Source organism: Lepisosteus platostomus, chromosome 12 (assembly GCF_059453375.1).
Source record: "Lepisosteus platostomus isolate fLepPlt1 chromosome 12, fLepPlt1.hap1, whole genome shotgun sequence".
NCBI lineage: Eukaryota > Metazoa > Chordata > Actinopteri > Semionotiformes > Lepisosteidae > Lepisosteus > Lepisosteus platostomus.
In genome coordinates this window covers 4949904-4963128 of record NC_142622.1, presented here as the reverse complement: position 1 = coordinate 4963128, position 13225 = coordinate 4949904, and the positions used below count along the sequence as shown (strand labels likewise).

Below are 13225 nucleotides of genomic sequence, written 5' to 3'. Positions count from 1 at the left end.
CACCACATAGTACCCACTATCGTTTGTTGGGGGAGGGTTCTGACTTCAATCAGAATACAAGAGAATAGCAAGCTCTCTCTAGGAAGGTTCAAATACTGAGCCCCAGTCAGACTTGATTTGGATGATCATGAAGTCGGGGCTCTTGCCTGGCCCAAGCATCAGGTCCCAACTCCTCTGGACTCCTCTCTCTTCTCTGCTTGCCTGCTTCTTTTTGTTTCTTCCTTTTTCTTAATGTTATCTTATATGGTGGGTTTCTATACTGTTCATTGACAATCATGAACCCACGACTTGCCTAGGTATACCATGGTAAACTTAGCAATGGTGTCTGATCAAGGGACCCTCACATCTCAACAAACATTCTCTCTGCTTTGAAGCTAGAAGTGTTTATTTTGCCAAGTGCCACAAACTTTATCTAAAATCTAAGGGATTAAACATAATTGTATTCAATCACTTTAAAGTTTTCTTCTTTTTAAATGTTTTTTTTTCAGATCTGATGCTAACCCTATTAGTTGGATAAATGATACTAAGATCATGAATTCAAGTAAAATGTACTGTATAACAAAGGTATAGTTCTCTGTCTCTGTAGGTGGACTATAAATTAAACAGAAGCAGAAGGACAGTGGATCAATAGAGCTGGTTACCCGCAAGGACTTTGCCTTCAGACTGTTTAGGTAAAGTACTGTACAGCACATGTGCAGGTAGTCAAGGTAACCTTCAAGAACTCTTAAATCAAAAATGAAGGAAGCAAACATTCTAAGGAAAGAAAACAATAAGAAAGAGCAGAGCACGATACGTGTCATTTTCTTTCCTTTTAAGGAAATTTTTAAAATTCCATTCTGTCACAGTAGGTTCCTGGGGAGTGCGGGGTCATCGTTGTCACCGTATTAATATTTCATCTCGATCTGAGATTCAGAATTTGAAAAGGTATACTAGAACATAGAATCTTAAATAGAAGATATCATGTGACCTGCAGTGGCAAGTGACTTCATATGATTACAATCAAGAAAGAAGGAGAAGTTCCATTGTAATGTAGTGCTAAATATGTTCTTTGTTACACTGTATGTATTTAATGCTTCAAAACGTTTTGAATTTTAACACTTCTTTACAATAGGAGTATTAGAAAAAGAAAAGGCCTCCATGATCCACAGTTTATAAACAGATTCAGTTTCTAAAGACTGAAATAGCCCTTTAGAACAAAGTAACAAATTATGTAGGCAAGCAGAATGTCTTAATGTTCCCGTAGAGTTCTTGCCACTGGTTCCAAAATGAGAATGTCAATTGTGCATTGACTAAATTCCCAGCATCCCTATTCAAATACATAAATAACTTCATAACAATTATGTTTTGCAGAAATGCCCACATGTTCACCGACAAACACAATTGTGGTATATTTCATGCACAGTTGTCTACAACTAATTTTTCATGAGGTAGATGAGAACATTACAAATTTGTTTCTGTTAGCAGGTGTACTTTAAATTTTCCAGTAAATAGTACTAGAAAAAATACACTGAACTAAAACTCGACAGAGGTAAAGAAACAAATAGTATGCCTTTGGTTCTACTTTCTATGGCACCTGCAAGGTATGCTTCAATAACAGAAATAATCACCGAAAGTTGAAAGAATTGAGACATAAACCTTGTTGTAGAAGGTCAGTAGAAAATAATTTAACATTGACAACAAGTGCTGATCAAAGATTTAAACTTGGAGGAGCCCATATAATTGATGCTTCTCTCAGCATGACAATGTCACTCTTTTTATCCAGCATGTACTGTAATTACTGCTTGTTGAGTATACGATCACTGCAATATTCACAGTACACAAAGCATGATACTGTAGGTAATGTTCTGTAAGTCACCCTGAATTCAGTTGCAGTAATGAGAAGCAAATTGGCTGAATATTTCCATAGAAACAATAAATAGGAATACAAAAAAGTTGTAACTATACCGTTTGTTCATTTTAGTTTTTGCTTCAATATGTGTCAAGCCTTGCATAAACTCTCATGATTCTTCAAACACATCCTATCATGTAGAAAGTTCATTTTTCCCTTCCTTGAAAAAAGAAAGATGGAGAGAATGTACAGAGGATTTTTTTTGTACAGAGGTTTTTGCCCAATATGAAGTAAAGTGCAAGAATTGAGTTGTCAGATATACAACTGACCCCCGAAGAATTGTAATTTAATAACTGAGCAGTGACATACAGTAAGTGTTCTTACTCTCTCCTCCAATAATCCAGCTAATCTACAGTTCAGTGAATTTAGAAAGAATTTGGATAGAATGTATACTGTAATATTTTATTTTTTGTTTATTATTTTATTCCATTCCAAACATTTCCCTTGAAATAAAAAAATAAAACTGAGGTGCATTTGGAAGATGTGTGCCAAGTATAACTCAGGTAGCTGAGTCTGCAGGACTTGCTATTCATCCTTTCACACTTTTGCTCTCTTTCACATGTTTTAGTCTGCAGCTACTGTACTTCCATTGATTGTAAAGGATCAGATATGGGTGACCTATTCAATCATTAAAACTCCAATACCAAAATATCAGAACAGTATGTTTAATAAGAGTGACTTATCCTGTCCTAAGTAGTGGAAATATGGCATGTCCTATGATTTTTGTGCATTGTTAGGCAGTAACAAACCAGGCCTTTCACTCAATGTGCTATGCTATGGAAAAGATGGTTGCCATTACCTATTCCCAAAGAAGTATGAGTGTTGGCTTGTGTGCCAACAACAGCATACCTCACTACTGTGTCAATTCAGATGCTTCAAGGTTTAACAGTAGTGGTTGTCAGGAAAAAAAAACACCAAAACGAAAAGAAATTTAGGCACCAACATGCCACTGAACAAAAGAAATAGACATCAGATTTCATGGCTTGTGAAAAGCCACCGTTATTGTACCCTTGACTAGCTACTTCACTCTGGTAGCTTCCATTAAATTGCAAGCTGTAGTAACAAGTACAAAGGCTGACCTTGTTTACCTTCTGAGATCTAAAAAAATGGACTCACTAAAAAAGAATTCAGTTGCCAGATATATATGTCAACATATTTTATTATTTTGACACTGCTAGACATTCTAATATGACTGTCACAAAAAAATATATACCGTGATTCCACACAGGACAGGTTACATAAAGGCACTGGAACCAGGTGGATCTGAACCAACACAGACTGTCAATTATGTGGTATCCCAGGCTCAGTGATCAGTGCACAAAGTTACACCATCCTCGTCAGCACCACATAGCTCCCCACCACCTTCCTTTCATACCTTGGTCCTTGGTAGCTTTGAAGATCCCCTCCAAGGTCAACCTCAAGGTCCCACTACCGGGCAGTGCAAAGCCACCTGCTGAGAAACCAGGGCTCTGCTGAGCAGCAACCCAAGCTGAAGGGGTCTCAAAAGGCCTCTGCTACTGATGTCAGGACACGGACAGTTGACTCGCATTTACAGTGGACTACAGACTGAGGTACTTGAGGTACACCTGATTATCAGTCACTGGATAAGTTAGTACTTTAAAGTACTTCAGTACTTTACTGGCGGTCCGACACAGCAACAGTTGAGTCTTCTGCTGTCCCAGAGCTTCCCCCAGCTCCTCAGTGTAACTTTCACACACTGGCACACCCCTTGTTCTGCCGGCCTGTGTTTGGCACACAGCTAACAGCTGCTGACACTTCAATCTCGTGACACCGGGATGTTAGGAACTAGTAGCTTTCTTTGTACTCGGTCAACACTAAACCCAAATCACTAACTCCCTGCAGGTGTACCACCCATCACAAACCCTACCTTGGGTGGCATTACCAGACATACAGTAGCACTTTAGTTCGCAAAATCGTTCATATGATAAATAAAACAGATTGATCTTCATCAGTGCAAGTTTGGTTTATTCAACATTTCCAATGTTGCTGGCAATAAATCCTCCTAATAAAGGCAACACTAAGAGAATTACTAGAAATATCCAATTTTATAGAAAACTCTAGTTTGTTAACAGAATTCACTAAGTAATTTAGTTCATTGGTCTTGTGTGGGTCTGAAACTGGTTGGAAGTAACAATAATATGGCAGATTTCTATATTTTCTTTCAAAGTTTATGTACATTAAGGTTCAGTAATTTTTTCTTGTGCCAGCAACCAGTGTGAGAGTTTGATTTCATATGAGATATGGTAATTGCTACTTGTTTTTTTGTTTTCACTCTTACAAGCCAGTCTCTCATAAAGCATTGCCGAAATGCTTTTCTGGCATTGTTTTGAATTTTAGTTTATTTTTTTATTACATTTTAACTTTTTATCTGTGTTAGGTTCATAGTACCTAATATTACGTAATGTGTAAGCACCAGCTAATGACTTTAACAAGGAATGGTATTGTTTACATATTTAGATATGGTGCTGCATTAAGGTGAAATTTGCATATTTCAGTTCTGGAACAAATCAAAGATTATAACATGGGAAATTACCGAACTGAATTTAAATTTCACCTTACAAAGAGTTTCGAGGAACAAATTAAGCTTGTAAAACAAGCAATTATTTTTATTTCCTACAAAATACATTCCCATAATTGCTTTAACACCATAGTATATATACAATTACTTACAAAAGTGTGTAATTTAATGTGTAGTTAAAAATTATAACCAGATCTGGAACTGCTCCATTCATATTTACAGTAGTGGTGGTATAGTTAAAAATGCAGAACATGGTACAGTAGTTCTTATTAATGCTGTTTATCCAGAGACAAATCCTTCACTAAGAAGACACCGCATGGACAAAACCACGGAGACAAGACTGGAGTATGATTAAGAAATATATTTTCTATTGAGAAAGCTAATCACAAGCTGGTCAATGGTGCAATTTACAAAAATGGGGACTCCTCATTTTTAAGATATCACCGGTTACTTCAACAGCAATAAAGAAAAGCAAACACAGGCAGTAAACATTAAATATGATTTCGAACATGGAGACTTGTGGAATATTTGCACCAGTATTTCTGTAGCATCATATGTACAGTGCACAATACAACTTAATAACATTACAGCAGGAACATACATTTTTAAAAATATATATACTGTAGCAACATGTGCCTTTAAGAATTACAATGGGAAACACAAATAATGCAATCAAATTTGTGATACATAATTCATTCTTTTTTTCAGTCATAATTCAGAACAGAATTAATTATAGATTAATAATGGTAGCACAGTGGTGCTTAATTTCTGAATATTAGCGCATACTTGGTACTGATTCCCATTTAATTGTGAGGCGCTCAGCTGTGACAGATCACAATGAGAAGGGCTGGATTCAAAAACCATTAGGGTGGTAATGCACCAGGCTTTCAAGAGACTACTACTACAAGAGCTAATTAATAGCTGCTATCTCATTACTTAGATGTATTTCACGAGGAATGACAACGCCCCAAAATCAAAACGTGGCGAACTATTGGGAGTGAATATTTGGCTTAACCCACTTGGCTGAGGGAAGACCTCCTGGCCGTAGGACGAGGAGGCCAGGACCCCCCGCAAGGTAACCAAGGGGCAGCTGCAGAGGTGGAGTTGGGGTGGAGGTGGGATGCAAAAGTCGCATGCGAGGGTGCGGGAGGGAGAGGGAGATCGCATTTGATATTTATAGTGTTCAGTGGAGGAAGGACGAAGGGAGTGATTGCAAAACACAGACAGCTGGGAATGATTGAGCGTGGTTGTTGTCACCCCTCCCGAACTTTAGTTAAATAAACTCCATTTCTTCCACCTGATTAATCTGATTTTTTGCTTCTTTTATTAAAGATATTGTTAAATGATATTTGCATGTACAGCGTGCTGTACACTCAAGGATGATTGTGCTATACCTTTCCTAAAATTTTAACTCTTTTAATTTAGATGAAGACATCCAAAAATAACTCACAAAAATAGTTTTATTGATCTTATCATTTTCAAAAGATATCTCTTGATATCAACACATGTACAGTACGTGTGCTGGGTATGTTTAGCCCTCAGAATTTCTTTGATCTAAGAAATAGCAAAAAAACAAACATATGACTAATGTCAGAGATAAGGCTTTGAAGATCTTAGCATGTACAATAATTCCACTCTTGTATTTAAAAAGGCATTTACATGTAGTCAATGTAAGTACAGCACTGCAGTGAATGATTTACTAGTGATGGAGTAAGTTGTGATCCTTTAAAATGTAACCATTAATGTTTATAAAAGCTTATTAAAAAATAGCTGAATTAGTGCTATAACATATAGGTAAATCATGCACAGAAGTGGATTAGGGTTTAACATTTTTTGATGCTCATTTTAGCAAATCTGAATAGATCTCTTATATTGCTGAAAAAACAAAATATGTATATGCAGTAAACAGTTTCAAAGTGAGCAAGAAAAACTATGAGCTGTCTTAACTCACAAGTGAAGGAATCGGTTAGTAGGTCTCAAGAGCAGGTGGAATAAATCCCTGATGCAGTTTCTCAAATCTATATATAAACTATTGTGCTAGTTATATTGTTGTATAAAAATAACATAGTTTTCACAGCTGCAATTACAATTGTTATCTTTATTGCTGGTGCACCAGCAAGATGGGCCACACATTCTTGCTGAGTGAAGATGTACTCAGGAAAAATGTAAGTGGCACAGGGAGAATGACAGAGAATCCTGCGTACAGTCAGGGAACACAGTGGTAACTGAGACATGTGGCATGAGTAAAACACTGTCAGCCATTGAAAGCATGTACTGGCCTATTTAAAGAAAGGAATTAAATGCCAGTGTGAGTTGTTGCTTCAGGGAATTTCCACAAGACTGTATCGTTCTGTACTCCGTATGTAAAGATTATGTTTGTTTTTTTAATTGTAAATAAATACTGGGGGATTGAAGAGCAGGTTGTGTAAATGAGTGTGAACTGAGATTTTAATCCAATTCAAAGTGCAAAGTTTGTCACTGTAGGAGTATGTTATAATTCAAGCAAACAATGTACTGTATACTAGAGTGAAATCATCATGGCTTTCAGTTTTTGATCTCAAATGTTGAAGGGTTTCCATTTTTTTATTGTATTTCACAAGTATATTATATTTTGTATAGGAGAACGCTCTAATAAATATTGCACACTAAGGCACAAAAATAAGAAATTTATATAAATGGCTTTGAATGTATTCCACTCCATTAAGTATTTCTAGTCAAAGATTTGCAATTAGTTGATCTGATTATTCTTCAATTCAGAGGAAGGTAACTACTTCATGGATATATTAATCAGTTAAACAACTGACCTAAACCAAAATCTTCACATACCCACATGTATTAGTTAAATTATTACACATCTAAAAAATAATTTAATGACTCATGATTCCTTTAGAACTACTGTATATCATGATGGAATGATTAATGGTTCCAGTTTTTTTAATGAGATGTGAATCATTCAGTCTTTTAAACAACTTGGGATGTACAAGTTGTCAGGTTTAATCATAGTAATTCGGTGAGTTAGGCATTGGAAAGCAGAATATTGTGAATATTTTATTACACTAAGGACTCTACCCTAGCTGAAAATGATATTCCATTACTAAAAGTTACATGAAGCATTCATGGATATTTCAACAAATATGTTTATTTTAAATTATTTTAAGACGTTCTACACCAAAATGAATACAGCATAGTGAAACGTGCTGACTACTTCATTTACAAAGCAGTACTCTAGAGGCGAGAATAATCAAAATTCTCCAATCAAATGAACAACCCCATAAAAGAGAACACATATTGATCTTTTTGCATAATCTAAATTTTGGAAAGATGACAGATTTTTCTCCCCAGGAAGGCTGCAAATTGCACTTTGAATATGGAGTCTTTATTAAATGTGCTCTTCCATCTCTATTTTAAAGAATTAGGCAGCTAAACATATTTAAAAAATGCCAACACATTAATCCTCCTGGCATATAAACAGGAATATAAACAGCAACAAACAAATTGTTTCAAAATATTTTTTTTTTTAATGAAATGTTTTCTAATATCCAAACTATATTGCGGCAAACAGTTTCAGCAACAGGATGGTGACACAGAGCAGGCTGGACACAGGAGTCTAAGTTCCAACAACATGGGGTAAAGCACTTTAGTCTACAGTGGGCATGTGAGTCAGAAGGGGAGATAGGAGGGGAATGAGGGGGTGCAGGACATTGTGGCAGGACATGTGGCAAAAGAGAGAGGGAAGGTGGGCTTTCCTCCTTATATAGGGTAATGCAGGAAGAAACGGACGCAGTCATGTCAGGGGCTGAGAGAGAAATGGGACAGTGCAACAGCAGGAGGGAACAGAAACACTACAACTTCCAATATCCTTCGTCCTTACATTTCTAGCCTCATTAAAAAGGAAAATTCCTTGCTCTATCGGAAGTATGCATTGCAACAGTCTTTCTTCTTTTCTGTACTGAATCATATACAGTTTATTAATCAGTTTATCTCGGATTATGGAAATGGTCCCATATTTTATTTGCTGTGCAAATGATTTAAAGTACAGCAATCCTTCACCACACAAAACATTGGCTAATATGTCTGAATTTCTTTGCTCACTATGTTAAGCTTATTTTGTACCAGCCCAGTATATGTAATGTTCTCATCTTATATTTTACTCAATACCACATACAGGCTAATAATGATTGAAGTACTTTGGTTAGATCCTAATAAATGGGAAAGAGACTAAATATGCAGAGTGTATTTGGCGTAGCTCAACTGGCTGAACTAAGCCATAAGGCTGTATTGCATAACTCCCCTGTGTACTGTGAGGATTGATCCAGGGAGTTGTTGTAGAGGTGTAGATGAGGAGGTGGAGGCACTGTGGGGAGTCCCGGGTGCGAGACCAGTGGAAGAGCAGTACCTACAGTAACCTGTCTCCTGTATTTCTATGATAACTTTGTGATAATTCCAAAAATGGGATAATTGTACTTGGAGCTTTTGATTTCACTGCAGAGTCTGGTCCAAGGTACAAAAAATAAAAAAAATGACAGCTTTATTAGAATTCACTTCTAAGGCCGTAGTAAACAGTGTTGGACAGCTGCAGTTATGTGTTAGTGGTTAGGCAATTCGTTATCCAGGCTGCACAAGAACATCCAGATGCAATCAGGCTAGAAGAGGGGTTCTTTGTGAATTTCTGGACTGCAGTGTGTTGGGAAATGTATTTAAAATGCAATCTGTCCAGAAGCCAGCTAACGAGCAGGTCATTTTACAACTAGCCCGATGGACTGGTGAATATATACATTTCTAAATCTCCCAATTATTTTTAGATTTACCAATTTGCCACATAAATTATAATATAAACATGATACCACACATACAGCTTTATTCTTGGACTCACCTGTTTTTTTTAATGTCTACATCTGTAGTAGCACAAAAAGCACTCTACTAAAGCAACTACATTTACACCGTTTTTCTCATTCTAACAATGATTTACAGATTCTTTCTGGATCTTTCATCATGATGCCCACGTTCTGAAAAGAGATCAAGCATACAGTGTTTTTACCAGACACACTGGAAAGACAACATCAACATCATTATCCACTTCAGGTGTGGAATGACCTCTTTACTGTAAACAGCAGGCAAACTCCATAACATGGTCGTGTAAGTATTTTGTTTAAACAATATTAGCATGATGAAAATAACATTTTTGAGAAGATATTATTTAAGAAAAACTCTGCAGGTATTGCACACAAAGCCAAAAACATGAACATGAAATGCTGATTTAAAGTGACATACTGTATCATAATCTTTAATTAATAATGCTAATACCACCAATAAGGATCTCTTAGAAAAATATTTGTTTTTATTAATTTCTTCAGTAATGTAGATAATTATGTACAAATAAAGCGCACAAGCTTGATAGGAATGTACCAAAAAGACCATCCCGTATTGAAAATTGATATGAGTTAAAAAATGTTACACATCTTGCTACTATCTAAACATATAACACATAATTGTAAAAATTGCATTTACCATTTTTAAGTGTCTCTGTCCTTTAACACCACTGTTCTTTCGCACATGTTTGAGTATAGCTTTTTATCATTTTCAAAATATGAACACGTGTTGGCGTAAATTGTCACCCCTTTTGCTCAATGGACTCAATGAACTACTGGACTAAAGTTATAAGACACAGGAAATGTCAAGTTACTGACGCCACCATTGTTACATGCAACCCACTTGGAAATGTAACAATGGTGCTGTCCATAGCTAGTGACCTAAAATAGGAGAACATGGCTTGACCCCCTAGAAAGAGCGGAGAAGGCTGTACAGTATCACTGAATACAAAAAGGGTATTTGCAATTTCTAGCTGTTTCCTGCACTTTTCTTTGTGATTGTGAACCACAATATATCCTCACTTTCATATTTCAAAATGTGATTTTTTTTTCAAAATTTGTGCAAACCCGACTAACAATTTAGTTAAAGGCAAATTCTCTACTGCTTTAAAGTAAAACAGCAAGTGTAGATGTGCTCATTTCTGGTGAACAATTCATACAACTCACACAATTCTTAATTTATTAGTAATTACATTAATATTTCCAATGCATCACTATGCATCAGTCATTAAGAGTAAATATATGAAAATAATAAATACAAAAAATGACCGATTGTCATATATATATATACTGTATATGCTTTTGTATATTGTAAAATATACAATACAGTATAAACTTCCTAGGAACAGGGTCATCATACGAATCCCAACAATTAAATTCAAAAGAAAACAAAGGACTTTTCATTTACTGCCAGGGTCTCAGTCATTCTGGCTGTGTGCTATTTTGTTTATGGTTCCTATTTGCATTTTTAATCTCCCACTGAAATGTCCAGCAGTGTTACATTTCAATTTGTCCATTATTCAGTTTTTACACACTCTCACCTGACAAAAGCTCTACATGTGCTGCTGCACAAGTAGGTACTTTTATGAGGCTTTTAAGACCTCAACAGGTGTTGTAACAAGTGATAACAAATGGAAAAAAATCAATACTTACAAACATCATTAAAGGTGGAACAGATGAAATATGTACAAGACCCACAAACTTAAGTTAGGCACCAAGGAACGTTATATCATCTCAGAGATACACAGTATGATTTGTCATCTAAGGATTTTTTATGCATTTGGCTCAGAATCAATGGAGAGCATACCAGTCTGTGAACTGACACACCCTTTGGTATTTGAACAGCAACAAATCCTGATGTAGGATGATCTTCAGCCCTTGGGAGCTTGGAACTAGCAGCTTCAGAAATACCACATTTGAATATGAACTCCTTTCTTTTAAAAAAACCCAGCACTGAACTACAAACATACCCTTGAGCTCTCTCCCAGAAGGCCCTTCACTGCCAAGACAGACTCTACATTGCAACTTGGGTGTCAAGCCAGCCAGTTTAGTGTCTGACCTGGGGCTTTGGAGTCTTGTATGAGGAGGAAAGTGAAAGTATCTTTTTTTATTTAACACTTGTTCTTCAGTCAGGCATACGTCTCTTGTGATTTTAATGCAACCAATTCATAGTCTTCTGAATGTTTCCCATTTAAGTGTTCGCTGTTACAGTCAGGCTGATATAGATAGACTGGGACCTCTGTGATAGATGTCGTAGTGCATGAAGTAGACCGCATAGAGCAGTGCTCTTTCCTCCGCTGGCCCCACTGAGCTTTATATTGCATCCATTGTCTCTTGAGAGCTGCCTGTACCTGAGAAGTAATGTAAACAGAATTATTTAGCATACAAATACACCAAAGAGATCATTCTGTGTTTCAATCGCTGTAGTAGCAGTTGGTAGATACATCAGAGATGAACTGTGCATCAGCAATATTCTGAAGGGGAGATTTACTGGCTTGTAAACTTACTGAACAGCCAAAGTGTCATTTGAAGATTACACAATGCTACCAGTGAGACGATTATACAAAGATGACACAATGGCTACCAGGTGTGTTGCACCAACTTGTACCTGGTTATGTTTCACGTTTCATTAAATCAACACGGAATTACTGATGCACGGATGATTACTGCTTTGGCAGAGTTCAAAAGCATGAAATTAACAAGAGTTAAAAAAATGTCCAACTGGTACAGAACAAACAGTTGTGTTGAAGAAACTAATGTTCTCACAAAGCCTCATTATTAAATGTCAATGGACCCTTTATCTCTCAGATACTTAATCTGTTTTGCAGACACATCCAGCTTGTTTACAGCTTTGCTTCAATGGTGATTTTAACTGACTGCTCATGCATGAGCTACTGTATTAATTGACCTACAGTATTTTTTCCAGCACTGTGTACGGTACCTTCCTGAGTATTAAACGCAACATTTCAAAGACCTTTCAAAGTTGCTCAGTCATTGTTCTTTGGTAAGTACCCAAACCACATGCTGGATGTCCCACTAGGTTATTTTCAGTCATTGCTTTGTTCTACATTGCTCATACATGGATTGCCTTGTTCTTTTTCCAAATCTTAAACATTTCTTAAACTATTTAACCAGTCCATATACTGAAGTCCTGATGTACAGTACAATATGTATAGCTACTGTATAAAGAGATGGATGAAGACTTAATTATTTTAGTATTATTAGTACTGTATATACAGTAGCAGGAAAGCACATATTCATTTTAAAATAAATAACTGCCCCAATACCCACAATACTACTACTACTAATAATAAGAACAGGCTCAGCCCACTTGTAACAAGTCAATCTGTGTCACTTGGCTGAAGAAGATCCACTTTTGAAAAAACACTTTTAAGATGAAAAACAAAGCAGATCAATATACATGTATAAGTAAACCTACACAGTGCAAAGTAAACCCACTGCATTACATAACGATATTTTGCTAGTATATGGAATTTGGCAGCTTATTTTATAAAGTCAGCTAGATAATTCAATCTGTAGATTTTGAACTCCTTACCATAGCATAATAAACTGTATAATGGACCACATACAGTAGTGATTATGAGGTTTAACCAGTAAGAGGCTGTTATTTTTCTAAGCTGCGATATACAGTAGATGGATAATACAGTACAGTACATAATTGGCAGGGTGCTTTCTATTAGGGCACAGATTCTTGGTCAAATATTCACTTTGCAGCAAAACAGCTTTCCAGGCATATGTTCCTAACACTGTGGGTACTGTTTGAAGCCACACAAGAGCAGGTGTGTGGCCACGTGTTATGCCACATTAAACTATCAACAGAATTCCAAGAAACAGAAGTCTCTTGGAACTTGTGGGCAACATAATTATGCCAAGACTTGCACAAAGTAATGCCCCACTCCAGAGATAATG

At 36.4% G+C, this 13225-nt stretch overlaps 1 protein-coding gene across 2 annotated transcripts in view; it reads right to left on the bottom strand.

Annotated features, from left to right (window-relative positions):
* Window positions 1-4768: 4768 nt before the first annotated feature.
* Window positions 4769-13225, bottom strand: part of calcr (calcitonin receptor) — a 70723-nt gene continuing 62266 nt past the window's right edge. For both annotated transcript variants that reach the window (XM_088600538.1, XM_088600539.1), the window contains exon 13: window positions 4769-11646. In XM_088600538.1, coding sequence (XP_088456664.1) covers window positions 11425-11646 — 222 coding nt within the window. In that variant the 3' untranslated portion in view covers window positions 4769-11424. The remainder of the gene's footprint in view (window positions 11647-13225) is intronic.